At 38.2% G+C, this 21,248-nt stretch overlaps 1 protein-coding gene across 3 annotated transcripts in view; it reads right to left on the bottom strand.

Annotated features, from left to right (window-relative positions):
• The window catches only part of MSRA (methionine sulfoxide reductase A), a 378,257-nt gene that overhangs the window by 188,925 nt on the left and 168,084 nt on the right, over positions 1 to 21,248 (bottom strand). For all 3 annotated transcript variants that reach the window (XM_068553108.1, XM_068553109.1, XM_068553110.1), the window contains exon 3: positions 5,107 to 5,226. In XM_068553108.1, coding sequence (XP_068409209.1) covers positions 5,107 to 5,226 — 120 coding nt within the window. The remainder of the gene's footprint in view (positions 1 to 5,106; positions 5,227 to 21,248) is intronic.

The following is a 21,248-nucleotide window of genomic DNA, read 5'->3' as shown; positions in this document are numbered from 1 at the left end:
CTCAGAGGACTCAGAATTCAGGCCTAAAATACCTGAGAGATGCAAGTTTCTCAGTCTGGGGCTCCAGCACTAATTGATGAATCTGAGGAAAGGAAGTTTAAGTGCCTATTATAGGAGGGTGGTCACTTTTAAAACAGGTTTAAATGAAATGATGGACATGTGAGGGATGCAGAGACTCTAGGGAAATGCAAGGAGGCAATCACAGCCTTTGGAAAATCATGGCAGTCAGGCTTCTGACTCTCAGCTCTGAAGGCCAAGTTCCATTTCTACACTGAATGTAACCCAAGGTTAACTGAACATGGAGAGAATGACCTGTGTAGACTAAACTCACAATAGACTGAGATATACATCTCAGAATAGCATTTCATTGAATTTGAAATGAGAAGTAGAACTGTCTGGCTGACCTGGTCTCCTTGCATCCTCTTCCTGTAAATAACCTCCACAGGAGGACAAAAGACGAGACGTTTCTACAGAGTGTGTATCAGAACAAGATGAGTTAGTGATAGAACTTAAAAGTGTCATGGTGTCAGGCTCTGGGAGTCTGTCCAGCAGCCAAACCTTACAGAGCAACCCGTGGGGGGCCAGCAGGACCTCCCCTTTCCCAGGCCGGCCTGGCGGACCTGGCTGACCAGCCTCCCTGCTAAGGTTCTCTTCTTTTCCTTTCACATACGTCAGGGCATTCCGTCAGGTTACTCTGAGGTCCCAAAGACCCAGAAGCCAAGCTCTCTTCTAAGTGATTGCCTATCTTGGCTCTGATGCATTACAGGCTTATTTTATACTTCATTCCCAAAAGGCAACTTTGCAAATGCTTGAGGAACTGTTTTCCCCATGGGTCTCCTACATGTGTTAGGCTCTAGACTCACACAGATCACCCAGCATGTAACAGATCCCTTGGTGAGCCGTTAATAAATGTCACCGTGGGGGCCACCTCCTCTCCTGGCTGTTACTAGAAGTCATATGTCTTTTCCACGTGCCTAAGCACAACTCCAATTGCTGGCCCATCTGTAGCCACACAGAAACACCATTCAGACATTAATATGCAGCCTGTCTGGACACACACCTGCTTTCACATTCACATGCAGACCCACTAGCAAGCAGGCATGACCAACTTCAGCCAACGGTTCTGGTCCCATGGTTTGTGATCACCAATCTGTTCGCCAAGACAATACTTGTGGAAGCTCTGACACAAGCTCTGACTCTGGAAGCATCTCCCAGATGATCGGTCAGGGTAGAAGGGAGTGGTAAAGCTAGCCCAGTGGGTTTTGAGAACCCCTTCCTGAGTGCTAGCCCTATAATTCTGGCACCTGCCCCCAAAAAACCCAATGGCACCTCAGGCTCAGGCGTCCTGCTCTGTGAGAGAAGGCAGTTGCCACACAATCCAGGTCCTTGGGTTTCCTTTCTTGAAGGAAGGCAAGAAGGAAGGAAGAAAGGAATACCTTTATAAAAGACTCCTGGTTGTGACCAAAGTTTTACAAGCTTAATTGCAAACACACGAGTAAGCAATTTGGAAATTAATGCAAATACTGGAGCACAGACTAGTATTTCTCTCACATGAAACCTCAGCAACGATTATACATCTTAGCAGAGCCTGGGTTTTTCTTTCTTGCAAGGCAGACCCCTCCAGGGCTGACTTGTTCAACAAGGCTTTGAGCACCCGAGGCCCCAGTAGGGAGGCCTAGCCAGTATAACCTGCTTTCTGTCTCCCCCATCCCTCTCCTTGGTCAAAAATCTTTAATTAGCTGGGGACCTTGTTTGTTCTCCTTCCCCACTATTCCCAGGGATCTGAAGTCGCCACCACTTCTGTGCTAGAGAGATCTTTCTATCACAGCTTCTCTCTGCCTTTTTGTTTTTCCCTTTCATGATCAGAACAAAAAAAAAGCCTGGGGAAAGAAATCATCTCTCCTTCTGAGTCTGGATAAGACCCTATAACTATCTTTTTCCAATCAGGAACAAGTTTCCATGACAACCATGCTTCCGGATGCCACCGCTAACTTAGCAGGTAGTGTTCACATCAAATAGAGAGTTCTTTACCAACCTCCGTGGTTTCTGTACTTCACTGTTGCTACAGGCCTCTAACGCGCCAGATGAGATATCTGCATGAACTGTATCTTAAAAGGGTTTTTTCCTTTTTCCTTGTAAACATCAGAAAGACCCAAAAAAACTGCTTGGTATTTTCCTTACAGTAATCATTTAAAAGCATACCGACAGATTCAAAAGTATACATGAAACAGAATGTGTGGAGGAGGGAAGCATAAATAGGTGGATGGAGAATGGCTGGGCCATGATGACAGCTGGGTGACTTACACCACAGTCAATGGCATAAGTTTTGAGCTGAGAGCTAATGAGATCGGGAGATATGACCTTGGGTAAGTTACTTATTCTCTCTGAGCCCCAACACTCCCCCTGTAAAAAAGCAGAAACTGAGGCCCTTCATGGGGCTGTTTGAAAGATTAGATGGAAAAAAGCAAAGATGCAAAAAGTGCTTGTTACAGTGCCTGGCACATAGTAGGAGTTCAACAAAGGGCAATTATCATGTTGTTCTTGTTACGGTGAAGAACTGAATCGGAGAGTCTGAGCAAACCAGCAACCACGATATTCTAATTGATGATTAACATTTTGCTGGTAGACAGTAACAGTATAAGCAGTAGATATCTGGAGGTTTTCTTAGCAACTTTTTCTGTTAGGCTATTAAGTCATGTCTGCAGTTACAGGAAGGAATCTATTCATTTCCATTCCTAAGACTTAAGAGGATACACCTGGGCAATCTCCAGGGTTCATTTGAATCTCTCTATTTATAGTTCTGCATAAGCATTTGTTTAATTTTGAAACAGAAGCAGAGGAAAAAAATGGATTAACCATTAACGTATTTGTTCGATATTCCACATTCTCAACACCGATCAGAATATTTCAATTCTTCTCCAGAAGCAAGAAAAAGAAGAATATGTATATTTTCATGATATTTTCATTGTTGCACAGTTCAAATTTCATTTCAAAATCAGAATTCATATTGTAGCAAACAAATCGACACGCTCATTATCGAACAAACTCCCAAACTCCAATTCCCCCCTGCCTACGTTCGCAGTGCCCTCAAAGAGCTGAGAGGGCCCTCCACAAATAACACCAATGCAAACCTTTATTTTTCAACGATAAAACTATTTACATATTTTTCAAAAATCCCATTTCTGTCAATGTGGTGGACTGTATATTAGATAAACTCTCCCTAGTAAGAACTCTTAAGATAGTAAATAAAATATTCTTTTAAAAAATGTGTTTTACAGTATGGATGTGCCTCAAGAAATTCAAAACAGAACCATCATACGATCCAGCAACCTCTCTTCTGGGTATACACACAAAGGAAGTGAAATCCGTATCTTAAAGAGACATCTGTGCTCCCATGTGCACTGCAGCATTATTTACAATAGCCAAGGTATGAAACAACCTAAATGTCCATCAATGAAGGGATAAAGAAGATGTGGCACATACACAACGGAATACTATTCAGCCTAAAAAAATGAAGGAAATCCTGCCATTTGCAACAACATGAGTGAGCCTGTAGGACGCTATGCTAAGTGAAATAAACTAGACACAGAAAAAAAATACTGCACGGTCTCACTTATAAGTGGAGTCTAAAAAAATTGAACTCACAGAAGCAAGAGAGTAGAATGGTGGTTCCCAAGGAAATGGGGAGATGTTGGTCAAAGCGTACAAACGTTTATTTATGTAAGATGAATTAGCTGTAGAGATACAAGGTACAGCATGGTGACTGTACGTAATAATACTGTATTGTATACTTGGAATTTGCTAAGAGAGTAGATCAAAGGTGCTCTCACCACACAAAAAAAGTACATGAGGAGATGGGTATGTTAATTAGCTTGACTATTAGTAATCGTTTCACTATGTATATCAAAGTATCATGCTGTACACCTTAAGTATATACCATTTTTATATTTAAAATGAAAAAAAAAATTTAAGAGAAAAATAATGTGTTTTAAATGTGACCAGAGCTGGCAGAAAGGTAAAAGGAAATCCTTGAAGGCCAGAAATAACAAAACAAAACAAATTCCAGAAAGGTTATCTGGTAATTGAGCTAGAATTTGCCATGGAGGCAACTGCCTATCCCGGTCAGCAAATATTTTTCTGTAAAGGGCCGGGTCATAAACATCTTAGGTTTCACAGGCCATACTGTCTCGGATGCATCCACTCAACTGCAACTGTGGCATGAAAACATTCACAGATAACATAAATAGTCATGTCTGTGTTTAAAAAAGAAAACAACTTTATATAAACAGGCAGCAGGCAGGATTTAGCCTGCAAGCCACAGTTTGCCAATCCCTTCATTATAGCCTGATTTTTAGTGTCTTTCCCTCAAGAAAACAAGTCTGGTATATGACATATTTGTCCCAAGTGATAGACTGATGTGGTGATGGTCCCAATTTCTTCACATCTCCCTGTACACCTGCCTTTGGGAAGTCCCTCCCACACAGATTCTGGGCTAGACCATGTGACCTGCTTTGGCCAGTGGGACCAATAGTAAATGTGACTCAGGGACTTGAAAAGTACTAGCAGAATGGTGCTTGTCCTCTCTTACTGCTCCTAATCTCTGCATCCGCCATCACGTGAATTCACCCAGGCCAGTGTGTGAAGACAAACGTTCCATCATCCCCATCACCCCAGGCAAGAGGAAGTGACAGCCAGCAGCAACTGCCAGATGTATGAGCGAAGCCATCAAAGACCAACTAGCCCCCAGGCAACCCACCAGTTGACTGGAATCACATGAATGAACCCAGATGAAACCAGTAGAAGAACCACCAGGCTGAGCTTAGTCTGAATTGCTGACCCACAGAATCATAAGGTAACAAATGATTGCTTTAGCGATTAAGTTTCAGGGTGATTTTTCTGCAACAAAAGCTAAATGACACATTCTGTAGGAAGGCTATTATCTTCTAAAAATATGAAGTGAAAGGCCAGCAAGTATATTTATAGAAATGGGCAAGAGAAGACTGAGAAAACACACAAAAAAATTATTTCCGTTTTAAAGATCCTGTCATCCGCCAACAGGGACAAGTCCGTCCTTGTTCCTTATATGATAGAGCAAATTCTTCCTACCTGAGCAGACTTCTTCATAAGTAGGATTGGGAGTGTAGCCTCCTGCATAGCCAACTTGAGTTGAATATACTCCTTTCAGGGTCCAGAATTTCCTTTCAGCTCCCCAGAAACAGCCCATTCCTAAGAAAAAATATGATACTGATTAGTCCTTTATCAAAAACAAGGTGGTCATTGCATATCAGAAGCCCTGTTACACTAGAAAAGAGAAGTTGTTCCTGTCATCTGGTAATCAAAAATGACTAAGATTTTATCTTTTAAAGAAGTAGAGTTTTTAACATCTAAAAAGAATTTTATTTAAGGTTATTTTCACAGAATGTCTCTTTGCTTTAGTTGTGCAAAAACTTAGAAAGCCTCAAATTTTAATGGAGTTAGTAAAGTTATACCTTTTGAAATAACACAGCAAAAGGATAACTGCATTTGATGAATGATTTCCACACTCAGTTCATTATGGACTTGTCAAAACATAGTAAGTTGTAGGAATAGTAGAAATTTATTTAATGATCAGCATCCTGGTCGTGCTTTCTTTAAAAATTCTAACAAAGGAAGGTAACACTAAATTACTGATTTAAATGGGAAAACTTCCCCAAATCAAAACAGATTGACACAGTATTTGATTAACGATTTCACATGTGTTCAGTTTTTTTACATTTTTGAAGTCATTAGAAACTTTCATGGGATAAATCACTGCTCACCAAAAAGAACCTTTTTCTGAGTTCGAGTACTGAACATAATGAATAAGGAAAGAGAGACAGGGGAAGGCAGGGAAAGAGGGAACAACAAATAAAGAAACTCACAAAAATGGCATTCCATTCACCTAGCAAACATCGTGCTCACACCAGTGGTTAGTTATTGGATTCCTCTGAACATATGATGAAAACTAAGAACCACCTCCCAAGGATGCACGTACTTACACACATCTAAAATGCTGCATTACTTTTCCTGGGCTCCAAATAAAGAATCTTCATTTTTCTACCATGAGTTTCTAAACTGTCCACAACTGCTATTCTGTGGTCAATTCCTAGATGTAAACAAGATTTCTGCCTCACTCAAGTTTTACATGGCTTTATTAAGTCATATATAATTAAGATCGTGGGTAGAACAACAGTTGGCAAATTAATATATTCCTCCTACTTTAACAATGACTAGATTTGCTAGATTCGATGACAGAGCTAAAAGAAAAATTAGATAGAAGTTTACTGAAATTCTTGACACTTGTTAATATACTACTTTAAGAATTCAGAGCAACAACCAAAAAGAAATGTGCACGATGTTATACATTATAAAAAATATATTTGCTCAACTGTGATGGGAAACATACTAACCAAAAGTAGGTTAACAGTTAAAAAATATGATGGAGCCAAATGATGAAGTTTAATGCAGTAAAAAAATTACTATTGTGATAACAATGCAATATGGAAGTATGTATATAATTATATCATAATTACCTAAGGCTAAATTTAAAAGGGAAAATCACAGTTATATGCATGTTTTTATTACAAAACTATGAAAAAAATTCATACCAAAATAGACTAGAAAGAAATATATAAAATCATAATCATGATTATATTACAGCAGTGAGAATATACAAATATTTTTTTTCATTTTTCAAGTTTGTATGTAATAGATTTACATTACTTTATTTTATTTATTTTTTCAGAAGCCAGGAATTTTTTTTTTTTTTTTTTTTTGGCTGTGTTGGGTCTTCATTGCTGCGTGCGGGCTTTCTCTAGTTGAGGTGAGCGGGGGCTACTCTTCATTGTGGTGCACAGGCTTCTCATTGCGGTGGCTTCTCTTGTTGCAGAGCATGGGCTCTAGGCACGCGGGCTTCACTAGTTGTGGCACGTGAGCTCAGTAGTTGTGGTGCACGGGCTGGGTTGCTCCGTGGCATGAGGGATCTTCCTGGAACAGGGTTCGATCCTGTGTCCCCTGCGTTGGCAGGTGGATTCTTAACCACTGTGCCACCAGGGAAGTCCCTACATTACTTTAAGAACAAAAAATACATACATTTTTTAAGGGAAAGAAAAAAATTCAAGGAAAAACATAAGCATATGCATTGTTCAAGTTACACACCACTAGATACCATTTTTCCTGTTTACAAGTGAATTGTTTGCTGCTAGTGAATATAACTAAATATTTACTGAGTATTTATAAAAATTGACTATCCTCAAGTCTCTGAAACAAGGATTCACTGCTCATTTTACTTCCCTGCATTCCTGGGATGAGGAATCATATTATTCAGTGTTCTCCAAAGAAACAGAACCAACAGGATTTATACAAATATATATATACAGAGAGATTCATTATGATGAATTGGCTCCCACAGTTATGGAGGCTGAGGAGTCCCATGAGTCTGCAAGCTGGAGGCCCAGGAAAGGTGGTACTATAATTCTAGTCCAAACCTGAAAGCCTGAGAACCAATGATGTGAATCCCAGTCTAAGTCTGAAGGCCTGATAACCAGGAGCACTGACGCTCAAGGACAGGAGGAGATGGGTGTCCCAGCTCAAGCAAAGAGAGTGAATTCACCCTCCCTCTGCCATTTGGTTCTGTGCAGACCCTCAGTGGACTGGATGGTGCCCACCCACACTGGTGAGGTTGATCTACTCACTGTACTGACTCAAATGCTAATCTCTTCCAGAAACGCTCACAGACACACCCAGAAATGATGTTTTACCAGCTTTCTGGGCATCCCTTAGCCAAGTCAAGTCGACACATAAAATTAACCATCACAGGAATGATGACAGGGCATCTGGAGAAGGACAGGTAGAAAAGGAGCTGGGCAGCATTACTGAACATAAAAGGCCACAAAGGCATCCAGGAGCCGTGCGGTGTGCCAAGCTGAGGCACCGTAGCCCCTGAAGTTCAGAAGTCTGAGGAGTTCACCGAATAAAATATTTCTGTATCTCACAGAGACTAACAGTGATGGTACCGAAGAGTACTGCACGCCTTCAGTATTCTCCACACACGGTATGTAATGAGCTATTTTAGCAACCAGCCTATCCTGACCATTGTCTACAGTACCACACAGACGGCCCCAGAGTCTGTATCTTTTACGTCTTCACTACACCCTCGTGATGTAAAACTTAAAATGACCAAACAAAAATTTATTGCAGGTAGAGATATTTAACCCCCTTTTATGTTTAATAAGGATCAAGATAAGACCTCCCATAGCAGGCAGAATGAACTAGCTCCAGCTGGACAAAGGTCTCCAAGGGGGGCCATGTGTGGCTGAAATAATCCTCCAGGGAACTGTTATATAACCAATGTCAAAAATTTTTAGAAAGGCACTTAACTTAGGATAAGCAGTAGCTCTAAGAATAAAACTCCTCCTTGAAGCAATCAGATGTTTTATCTAGTGGCTTCCAGTATAACCTAAGCATTCTTTTATTTGGCTTCGAGTGTGTGTGTGTTTAAACAAAGCAAGGTTTATTAATGGCAGAATTTCTCAGAATTTACAGTAGTCTAGTAAACAACATGAATATCATCAAAGAAGATGTAGTGTGCACTATTTTAAATATTTTATATTTTAACCTTTTATTATAAAGTAAAACAGATACAGAAAAACTGCACAAAACAGATGCAAAATTCAATGTCTATTATTACTCAAATGGCCTACTAACCACCACCCAGGTCAAGATTTAGAACTTTGCCACCCACCCCAGAAATCCCTCCTTGTATTACACCCCAGTCACAACTCCCTTCCTCCCCCTAAAGCTAACCGCTGTCTGAATTTTATAGTATTCACTTCCTTATGTTTCTTTATATTTTTATCATTCAAGTTATCCATCCTGATACTATACTTTGGTCTTGCTCATTTTTAAAAATCTGATTATATCTTTAAAGTTCTTTCAATTGACAGGTTCCCTCTCCATTCTTTTCCTTTTAATTTATCTATTGAAGAAAACATGAGCCACTTGACCTGCAGAATTTCCCACAGTATGGATTTTGCCAATTGTATTCTTGTGGTGCAATTCAACTTGTTCCTCTATCCTCAATATTTCCTGCAAATTTGCTGCTGGATCCAGAGGTGTGATCAACCTCAGATTTCATCCTTTGGCAAAACTATAGGTGGTACTATGTAATTTTTTTAACTTTTTAAAAGTTTTTTTCCAGCTTTATTGCTATATAATTGACATATGACATTTATAACGTCATCACATATTTGACACACATATATACTGTGAAATAATTAAAACAATAAGGTTAGTTAACACATTTAGCACCTCACACAATTACAATGTTTTGTAGTGAGAATATTTAAAATCTACTCTCTTAGCAACTGTCAACTATAAAGTACAGTATCATTAACTATAGTCACCATGATGAATATTAGATCCCCAGAACTTACTCATCTTATAACTGGAAGTTTGTAAACAATTCCCCCAACAACCTCTGGAAACCACCATTCTACTCTCTGTTCTATGAATTTTTCTGTTTTTTTAGCTTCCAATGTAAGTGAAATTATACAGAATTTGTCTTTCTCTGTATGACTTATTTCATTTAGGATAATGCCCTAAAGGTCTACCCACATTGTCACAAATGACAGAATTCCTTTGCTTTTTATGGCTAATATTACATTATGTTTGTGTGTGTGTGTGTGTGTATATATATATATATATACACACACACACACATACATATACATATTTATATACACATCAATAGCACACCATCTTTATCCATTAGTCTGTTAATAGCCACTTAGGTTGTTCCCATCTCTTGGCTATGGCTGATAATGCTGGAATGAACATGGGAGTGCAGATATCTCTTTGAGATACTGATTTCATTTCCTTTGGATATATACCCAGAAGTGGGATTGCTTGATTATTCAGTAGTTCTATTTCTAATTTCTGAGGAACCTCCATTCTGTTTTCCATAATGGCTTTACCTATTTACATTCCCACCAACAGTGCACTAGGGTTCTCTTTTCTCCACATCCTTGCCATCCTTGTTATCTTTTGCCTTTTCAGCAGTAGCCATACTAACAGATGTGAAGTGATATCTCATTGTGGGTTTGATTTGCATTTCCCTGATGATCAGTGATGTTGAGCATCTTTTCATGTACTTGACCATTTGTATGTCTTCTTAGAAAAATGTCTATTCAGGTCCTCTGCCATTTTTAATCAGATAATTTGGAGGGGCTTTTTTTGAGGGGGGGTTATTGAATTGTATGAGTTCCCTATATATTTTGGATATTAACCCCTTATCTGATACATGGTTTGCAAATATTTTCTCCATTCCATTGCTTCTTCATTCTGCTGTTTCTGTGGCTGTGCATAAGCTTTTTAGTTTGATGTAATGTCACTTGTTTATTTTTGCTTTGTTGCTTGTGCTTTTGGTGTCATATCCAAAATATCATTGCCAAGGCCAATGTCAAGGAGTTTTTTTTCTCTCTGTTTCCTTCTAGGAGTTCTATGGTTTCAGATCTTTACATTCAAGTCTGCAATTCCTTTCAAGTTAATTTTTGTGAGTGGTGTGAGATAGGGGTCCATTTTTTTGTATGTGAATATACATTTCTCTCAACATCATTTATTTAATAGACTTTTCCCCACTGAGTATTCTTGGCTCCATTGTCACGTGTTAGTTGACCATATATCCATGAGTTTATTTTCGGGCTCTCTATTCTATTCTATTCTATTTCATTGGTCTATGTGTCTGTTTTTATTGTAGTAACATATTGTTTTGATTACTATAGTTTTGTAGTACAATTTGAAATCAGGAAGTGCGATGCCTTCAGCTTTGTTCTTCTTTCTCAAAATTGATTTGGCTCTTTGGGATCTTTTTTGGTTCCACACAAATTTTAGGATTATTTTTTCTATTTCTGTAAAAATTGCCATTGGAATTTTGATATTGGGTTTGATGTGGAATTACATTTAATCTATAGAATGGCCTTGGGTAGTATGGACATTTTAACAATATTAATTTTTCCAATCCATGAACATGAGATATCTCTCCTCTTATTTGTGTCTTCTTCAATTTCTTTCATCAATGTCTTAGAGTTTACAGTATAAATATTTGTCACTTCCTTGGGTAAATTTATTCCTGATTATTTTACTGCTTTTGATGCTATTGTGAGTGAGATTGTTTTCTCTATTTCTCTTTCAGATATTTCATTTTTACTGTATGGAAATGCAACTGATTTTCATATGTTAACATTACTGTAACTTTAATAAATTCATTGATTACTTTTAACAGTTTTTTTGTGAAGTCTTTAGGGTATTCTATATATAAGGATCATGTCATCGGCAGACAATTTTACTTCTTCCTTTCTGATAGGATACCTTTAATTTCCATTTCTTGCCTAATTGCTCTGGATAAGATTTCCAGTATTATGTTGAATAGGAGTATAGAGAGTGTCTTGTTTCTGATCCCAACAGAAAAGCTTTCAGCTTTTCACCACTGACTATGACATTATCTGTGGGTCTGTCATATTTGGCCTTTATTACATTGAAGTATGTTTCTCCTATACCTCTCAAATTTGTTTGAGAGCTTTTGTCATGAAAGGGTGTTGAATTTTGGCAAACGATTTCTCTGCATCTATTGAGAGTCATGATTTTTATCCTTCATTCTATTAATGTGGTATATCTCATTTACTGATTTGCAGCTGTTGACCCATCCTTGCATCCCGGGGATAAATCCTGCTTGATCATGGTGTGTGATCCTTCCAATGTGCTGTTGCATTTGGTTTGCTAATATTTTGTTGAGAATTTTTGCATCTACATTATTCAGTGATCCTGGCTTGTAGTTTTCTTCTCTTGTAGCATCTTTATCTGGCTTTTATATCAGGGTAATGTCGGCCTCATAAAATTAGTTTGAGACTGTCCCCTCCTCTTCAGTTTTTTTGGAAGAGTTTGAGGACTAGCGTTAATTCTTCTTTAAATGTTTGGCAGAATTTGCCAGTGAAGATATCTGGTCCTGGGTCTTTTTGAGGGGGCAGGTTTTTTTTATTACTATCTCAGTCTCCTTAATTGGTTTGCTCAGATTTTCTGTCTTCATGATTCAGTCTTGGTAGGTTGTATGTTTCTAGGCACTTATCCATTTCTTCTAGGTTATCCAATTTTTTGGTGTATACTTTTTCACAGCAGTCTTTTATGATCCTTTGTATTTCTGTGGTATCAGTTGTAATGTCTCCCCTTTCATCTATAGTTTTGTTTACTTGAGCCCTCTCTCCTTTATTCTTGGTTAGTCTAACTAAAGGTTTATCAATTCTGTTTATCTTTTTCAAAAAACCAACTCTTAGTTTCAATGATTTTTTTCTGTTTTCTTTCTAGTTTTGATTTCATTTACTTCTGCTGTGATCTTTATTATTTCCTTCCTTCTGGTAACTTTGGGCTTAGATTATTCTTTTTCTAAATCCTTAAGGTGTAAAGTAAGGTTGTTTATTTGAGCTATTTCTTTTTCTTCACTGTACGCATTAATCACTATAAGCTTCCCTCTTGGGAATGTTTTTACTGCATCCTATAAGTTTTGGTATTTGTGTTTTCATTTTCATTTGTCTCAAGATACTTTCTTGAATTCCCTTTTGATTTCTTCTTTAACTCAGGAGTGTATAGTTTGATTTCCACTACTTTTGAATATTTCAGTTTTCCTCCTGTTATTTATTTCCACTTTCATACCATTGTGTTTGGAAAACATACTAGATGTGATTTCAGTTTTCTTTAATTTGTTAAGGCTTGCTTTGTGGCCTAATATATAATCGATCCTGGAGAATATTCCATGTGTGCTTGCAAAGAATGTGTATTCTGGTGCTGTTGGATGGAATATTCTGTATATATCTGTCAGGTATATTTAGTTTCTAGTGTTATTCAGATCTACTGTTTCCTTATTAATTTTCTGTCTGGGTGATCTACTGGATGTTAAAAGAGGGGTATTGACGTCTCCTACTATTATTTTATTGCTGCCTATTTCTCCCTTCAGTTCTGTTAAATATTTGCCTTAAATATTTAGATGTTCCAATGCTGGATACATATATTTACAATTGTTATATCCTCTTGATGAATTAATCCCTTTGTCACTGTGTAGTCACCTTCTTTGTCTCTTGTGACCAATTTTGAATGAAAGTCTATTTTATCTGATATAAGTATAGTCACTCCTGTTATCTGTTGGTTACCATTTGCATGGAGTATCTTTTTCCATCCCTTTGCTTTCTACCTATGTGTGTACTTAAAGCTAGTGTGAGTCTCTTATAGGCAGCATATTGTTGAATACTGTTTTTTTTTTAATCCATTCAGCCACTATGTGTCTTTTGAATGAAGAATTTAGTTCATTCATGTTTAAAGTAATTATTGATAGGTAAGAACTTTCTATTGCCATTTTACTCATTATTTTCTGACTGCCTTTGTTTTTACTTCCTTTTTTCTTTTTTCTCTCTTACTGTCTTCCTTTATAATTTGTCTTTTGTAATGGTATTCTTTAATACCTTTGTCTTTTGTGTAACTACTATAGGTTTTTTCCTTTGTGGTTACCATAAGGCTTACATTAAACATCTTATAGATATAATAGTCTATTTTAAGCTGATAACTTAGCTTTGATTACATACAAAAACTCTATACTTTTACTTCTCTTTCCCTCACATTTTATGCTATTGATGTCACACTTTACATTTTCTTATATTGTTCATCTCTTAATAAGTTACTACAGCTATAGTTATTTTTAATATTATTGGTTTTTAACTTTTCTACTAGAATTAAAGCGATTTACACACCTCCATTACAGAATTAGGGTGTTCTGCATTTGATTGCATTTTTACCTTTACCAGTCAGTTTTATACTTTTATATATTTTCACGTTGTTTACTTAGCATGCTTTCATTTCGACTTGAAGAACTCTCTTAACATTTCTTGTAGGGCAGGTCTAGTGGTGATGAACTCCCATAGCTTTTGTTTATCCGGGAATGTCTTTAACTCTTCTTCATTTCTGAAGGACAGTTTTGTTTGGTATAGTATTCTTACCTGGCAGATTTTTCTTTCAGCACTTTGAATATACCATCCCACCACCTACTGGTCTGCAAGGTTTCTGCAGAGAAATCCACTGATAGCCTCATGGAGATCCCCTTGCATAGGACAAGTCATTTTTCTCTTGCTGCTTTCAAAATTCTATCCTTGTCTTTGGCTTTTAGCATTTTAATTACAATGTATCTCAGAGTAATGTTCTTTGGGTTGATCCTGCTTGTGGTCCTTTGAGCTTCCTATACTTGCATGTCATTATCACTCCCAAGACTTGCGAAGTTATCAGCTGTTATTTCTTTAAATAATCTTTTCACCCCTTTCTCTCTCTCTTCTCCTTCTAGGACTCCCATGATAGAAATTTTCAAACACTTGAGGGTATCACATAATTCGCATAAGCTTTCTTCACTCTTTTTCATTCTTTGTCCTTTTTGTTCCTCTAATTAGCTAATTTCAAATGATTTGTCTTTGCGTTCGCTGATTCATTCTTCTACATGAACAAATCTGTTGTTGAAGTTCTCCACTGAACTTCAACATTCCATTGTATTCTTCAGCTCCAATAATTCTGTTTAGCTCTTTTTATGGTTTTATTTCTTTATTAAACTTTTCACTTTATTCATGCATCATTTTCTTGATTTTGTTTAGTTGTCTACCTGTGTTCTCTTGCATTTCATTCAATTTCTTTAAGACGATTAATTTGAATTTGTTGTCAGGCAAAGCACAGATCTCCGTTTCTTTGCCTTTGGAGCTGTATTTGTTTCTTTTGGTGGTGTCATGTTTGCCTGATTCTTCATGATCCATGTAGCCTTGCATTAGTGTCTGTGCATTTTTCAAAATTTTATTTTATTGAAGTATAGTTGATTTACAATGTTGTGTTAATTTCTGCTGTACAGCAAAGTGATTCAGTTATACATATATATACATTCTAGGGTCTGTGCATTTGAAGGAGCAAACACTTCCTCCAGTCTTTACAGACTGGTTTCCATGTTCTTTGATCAGGAAGCACATAATGTCTGGCTGTCTCTCTTTTTGTGATGTTAGCATCTACTGATGCTCAATGCTTAGATGTGTTAATTCCTTGAGAGCTGCAAAATGGTGATTTTCAATTCTCTCACTTCTTTTTCATTCATTAGTTGAAATACCTTTATAGTGAAAAGCTTCCCCTCAACTATTATTTTATTACTCAGTGGTACAGTTCATAAAATAAAGGGAAGATAAATGTTGGATTATGTCCATTTACTTAGCAGTCTTCAAGATGATAAACTTGCCCACTCCAAGGTTGACCAATCGGTTTTTTTTTTTAAGATTTTTTTTTTTATTTATGGCTGCATGGGGTCTTTGTTGCTGTGCACAGGCTATCTCTAGTTGCGGAGAGCGGGGGCTACTCTTCGTTGAAGTGCATAGGCTTCTCATTGCAGTGGCTTCTCTTGTGGAGCACGGCCTCTAGGTGCACAGGCTTCAGTAGGTGTGGCACACGGGCTCAGTAGGTGTGGCTCATGGGCTCTAGAGTGCAGGTTCAGTAGCTGTAGCACAGGGGCTTAGCTGCTTCATGGCATGTGGGATCTTCCCAGACCAGGGCTTGAACCCATGTGCCCTACACTGGCAGGCGGATTCTTTACCACTGTGCCACCAGGGAAGTCCGACCAATTCGTTTTTAAAATATCATTATAAATGCATTTATTTAAACATATTTGATATGTTTCACCCTTTCAATTAGCTTGTAAGCTCTACCTGTCATATCTTTGGCTAGGGAGAGCCTCTTCAAATTGTCTCCTGAGTCCCTTTTGAAATACTCTCAATAGTCTCTTATTGCTTCCTTGCTATCTGGTATGACAGGATGTTCCAGGCTTGTATATTTCCTACCCCATGTCTGGAATCAGCCGTTTCTCCAAGAAGGCTCATTTCTTTAAATGAGAATAGGTACCTCAAGACCATCACTTGGGTACTAGTGATGCTTACTGCAGAGTGCCCAGCTATGAGACCATGTGGCTAAAATTGCCCATCAAAATCTAAGTCTTGTGAGACCCACCAAATCATAACGTCAGAAGAGTGCAACAGCAATCCATCACAAGACAGAAGCTGTGCGTCTGGAATCATACATAACAGGACCAGGTGGTCTTGTAGGAATAAGTAGCCAGACTCCCACAGCGTCCACCAGGGTTGCACCAAAACCACTCCCTCAGTTCACACCTATGGATGTAAGGGGATGCTATACAACCAACCAGCTGAAGGACAAGAAAAAGGCTGGATTTTGGTTTATAAATGGTTGGCTTACTATGTACAGATGCAAGCCAAAAACTCATAGCAGCCACAATGTAGTCTCACTCAGGAGTGGCCATAATAAATAGTGATAAAGGAAAATCCTCCCAACTGGTGACCTTCAAACAGTGAGTGCACCAGTTACCCACTTCATGTGGAAGGAAAATAGCCCAACTTTAGAAATCAAGCCTTTAGAAAATGGCTTGGCTGCTAGTGAGAATCCAGAAACAAAAATACTGAAAGATCAGGAACAAGGAAATCTGAGGCAGAAACATGTGGATGGACATAGGAGTGAGTACGTGCTATGAAGATATCTGCATCACATGTTAAAGCCAGTCAGCGGGCACCCAGCAAGAAAGAGGCACTAAACAACAAAGCTGACAAAGTGACCTGGCTTTGTTGGTCAGCCTGGTCAGCCTGTTCCACTGTCCACCCCAGTACTGGCATGATGGGCACAGGAACAAAGTGGCCATGGTGGCAGAGATGGAGTCAACATTGGCACAACAGTGGACTCCCGCTTACCAAGTTTTATCCACTATTGCCATCACCAAATATCATCTCCCAGCACCTGGTACAGCACCATTTCTCAAGGGGAACAACGAACCCCTAGGTGGCAAAGGGGAAACGCTGGGTTCCTTCCATGCTGAAAGGGCCGGTGGTTTGTTCTCACAGTAACAGACATATTCCAAGTGTGGGTTTCACTTTCCTGCTTTCAGAATCTCAGCCAACTACTGTTACATATAACACTGTTTCAGACCAGGAGACCTGGTTTACAGCACAAAAGATGCAGCAATGAACCCATGACTACAGTTTCCAGCTATCTTATTATATACCACACCACCCAGAAGCTGCCGTTCTGATTAAGCACTGGAACATCCCCGAGGCACAGTTGCAGCACCAGTTCAGGGACAATTCTCTGTGACGGTACAGTGCTATCTTTCGGAACACTAAATATGCAGTGAATCAATGACCCCAAAGATACTGGGGTACTGTGTCCCCAAAAAGAAAAATACATGTATTAGAAAAAAGGGGTGAAGACAGGATTGGCTCCACTTACCATCATTCCTAATGACCCACTGGGAGACTTTGTACTTCCTGTCCCAGAACTCTTGGCTCTGTAGGTAGAGTTAGAGGTCCTGGTCCCCAAAAGGGTACAGGTTCATCAGGGGACACAGCAAGAGTTCACTGAATTATATGCTGCTGCTGTCGCCTAGGCACTCTGGCTCCTTGCGTCCAGGGACAAGCAAGCAAAAAGAGCTTGCCAGGTGAACTGACCCACAAGCAGTGTAGGAGATCTCTCTTGGGCCTTGAAAACATTTGGTGTTACAAGTTATATAAATTTTAGCCAATGAGATGTTTCAGAATTTTACCTCATTGTGATTTTAACACATACTTGGCTAATTACCAGTAAGGTTAAGCATCTTTTCATATTGTATACTGGCCATTCATGTTTTCTCTTTTGTAAATTGCTTTTGTCCATTTTTCTATTAGCTTATTATATTTTTCTTGTTGATTTGTTGGAGTTTTTATATATTCAGAGCACTAATTCTTTTGTCAATTTTATGTTTGCAGATATCATCTTGTATCTGATGTGCCTTTTACCTTCATTTATGATGCCTATTGTCATGCAAGTATTTTAAATTTTAATTGTGGTTAAATTTCTCTATATTTTCCTTTATAATTTGTGCTTTTTGTATATAATGCATAAGAACTCTTTCTATACATTAAAGTCATAAAGACAGTATCCTGTATTTTCAGAACTTTTAAAGTTTTGATCTTCATTTTAGGTTGCTAATCCATCTGGAAATAATTTTTTGTGTAGGGTATGAAGTAGGAATTCAATTTACTTTTTTCTATATGGATAACCAAGTATCCAAAATAAATTATTATTTATTAAATAATCTATTACTTCCTCACTTATCTCTAATGTCATCTCTATCCTACATCATTATGAGTGATCCTGTTTCTGGGCTGTTATATTCCATTCATTTGTCTGTTCCTGCACTAACACACTGCCCTTCATTCACGTATTCAACAAATATTTATTCATTGCCTACCATGTGCCAAGAAGTGCTCTCGGCACATGGAATACATGAGTGAACAAAACAAAGATCCTAACCTCTTACAGAGCTTACACTCTAGTGGCAAAAGACAAATAATATACACTAAAAATAATAAATAAGCACTCGATATAGCAAGAGGTAAAGAGCTATTAAAAAAAAAAAAAGAAAAGAAAAGTAGAACAGAGTCAGAGGGATCAGGAGTGCTGGGGAAGGCGCAATATTAAATAAGGTCTTGGGGTGGACCTCAAAGAGATGGTGACTTCAATAAAGACTTGAAAGCAGTAAGGAGGTCACCCATTCAGTTATCTGGGGTACGCAGTGTTCCAGGCAGAGAAAAGCATCACTACAAAGGCACCAAGAACATGCCTGCTATGCTTAAGTGGCAGGAAAGAAGCCAGGATGGCTTGGGTGGAGAGAGCAGGGGGAGGCAGCGGGACATAGATCAGGTAAGCCGGTTCGTGTAGGGCCTTGGGGGCTACTGTAAGGACTTTGGATTTTACTCTGAGGGAAATGAATAGCCATGTTTGAGTTCTGGGCAGGAGAGGGGAATGACATAACTCATGTTTTACAAGGTTCACTCTGGCTGTTCTCTGCTGAGAACAGACTGGAGTGGACTAACCTCAGAAGCAGGGAATGCTCAGGAAACTACTGCTATAGCCCGAGTGAGAGATACTGGTGGGTCAGACCTGGGAATAGCTGGGGAAGTCACAAGTCAGCATCAGATTTGGGATACTTTTTGTAGAACCAAGAGGATTTCCTGACAGGTCGGAAGCAGGGTTTGAGAGAAACAGAGAGACAAGGATGATTCTAACCGATGTTAACAGTTTTATATCTCCCTGTCCAATTCTTATTCTCCTTCTTTTATCTCATTTTATTGCATCGGCTAGGACCTTCCACACAATGCTGAAAAACAGGGGTGATGGTGGGAAGCCTTGTCTCATCCTAATGTTAGAGAGAATGCTCCAAGAAGGATGAGGTTAGCTGTAGGTTTTCAGCAGATACTCTTTTTTCAGGTTAGGAAAGTTTCCTTCCATTCCTAGTTGTAAAGAAAGAGCTTTTTGCCATGAATGAGATTTGAGTGTTAACAATGCTTGCATTCTTTTGAGATGATCATAGGGTTTCCAAATTCTGTAATCTCTTAAAGTAATATATTACATTTATAACTTTTTCTGAACCATCCTTCGGTAAACTTTACCTACTCATAATGCATTTTTATATTGAAGAATTACTTTTCCTAATATGTTATTTCAATTTTTTTCATTTATGTTCATAAGGAAAATACGTCGTAATTTCTTTTCCTTATACTATCTTGTCCAGAATTAGAATCAAGGTTACATTGGCCTCATAAAATGGATGGTTAACATTTCTTTTCTTCTTCTTTTTTTTTTCCTCCTATGTAATGTTACATTAGAAAAATTTATTTGTTCCTTGGAGTTACAATAAAACTTTCTGAACCACCTAGACCTTGTGTCTTTGGAGAGGAGAAGGCAGGGATTAGGAAAAACTAACTGTCTCATTGTTATGTGTTTATGCAAGTTTTCCTGTTTCTATTTCTGTTTTTAGACGTTTTCATCACAGGACAAATCTTGGCTTTCACAGATCCTCTTTTTATTTTTTTGGTTCGTCTTCTATGTCTGCTCTTTCTTTATGGTTATCCTGTTGTACAGTTTACTTTTATTCTGTTCCTTTCCTACTTTCTTGATATGAATACTTAGCTTATTTAATTTTCAAGTGTTCTTGTTTTTTGATAAATGTATTTAAGGCTATATATTTTCCTCTAAGTTTTGCTTTAAATACATCCCACATATTTAAATATGCAGTACTTTCCTCATCATTCTTTTCTAAATATTTTATAATTTCCAAGTTACTTCCTTTTAACTCAAGGATTAGTTAAGGGTGTACAATTTAGTTCCCTAATATATGGCCTGTTTCTTATACCAGCTTTTCATTTTGATGCATTGTACTTAGAGAACATGGTCTTTATTGTGTTCTTTTGAAATCTGTTGAGACTTATTTTATGGCCTACTGCAAGAGACGGGTGAACCTTGGAGCCCTGGAGCATAAGAGGTGTCTTTTACAGAATATAACCAACTCGTTCTTTAAAGAATATTTTATCCCAAGGTGATACTGATGCCAACGGTCTGCAGACTAAAATCGTTAAAACTTGTTACTTGATAAAAATTTTCCAAAACTCCTGCTGGATTTTTAAAATTTAGAGTTACCTTTAGATTCCTGCATTTATACTCAAACTTTTTACCTGTCATTTCTCATGAATATTATCTGTGGCTATGGGATTTTTTAATACTTTTGGGAATTACTTGATTTTCCCTTAGCATTTATGATACTCAGCTGAAATCTTCAGAAAGAACTTTAAAGAAACTTCAAAATTTTCAAAAAGCCCTTTGCATTCACACTGCAATTTTTGACCTGATGAGTAAAGATCTGTGATTTTTGAAATGCTGTTTTTCTAAAAATAAATGAGAAGCTGATCACTACAACTTTGGCACATTTGAAGGCAGTCTTACTTCCCTGCCACAGGACTCTGCATAAACTGGCTAGAACAAGTTCTGCTCCCTAGTACATTCCATGCTCCGCTCCCTAGCACGCCCCCTTCTCCCGCTCTGCCTGCGACAGGTGTCACTGAGTAACAGCCTTCAGACATCAGGTGGGTTAGGAAGAGTGCTCCATCCCATCAGACTGCAAACCGACAAGGAGGCTGGGCTTTCAACAGTACATGTGCAGTCACCCATGTTCCTCTCACATTTTATCCAAATGTTCCCTCTCTTCCAGCTCTTTTCCCTACTTTTAGACTTTACTCAGAACACAGCCACGTTCGCAATCATTTCCAGGGTTACCTCCATGACTAGGATCCCGGAAA

This window comes from Eschrichtius robustus, chromosome 10 (genome assembly GCF_028021215.1).
Source record: "Eschrichtius robustus isolate mEscRob2 chromosome 10, mEscRob2.pri, whole genome shotgun sequence".
In the NCBI taxonomy this organism is placed as follows: Eukaryota; Metazoa; Chordata; class Mammalia; order Artiodactyla; family Eschrichtiidae; genus Eschrichtius; species Eschrichtius robustus.
The sequence above is the reverse complement of the archived record's forward strand: the minus strand, read 5'-3'. Positions and strand labels throughout refer to the sequence as shown.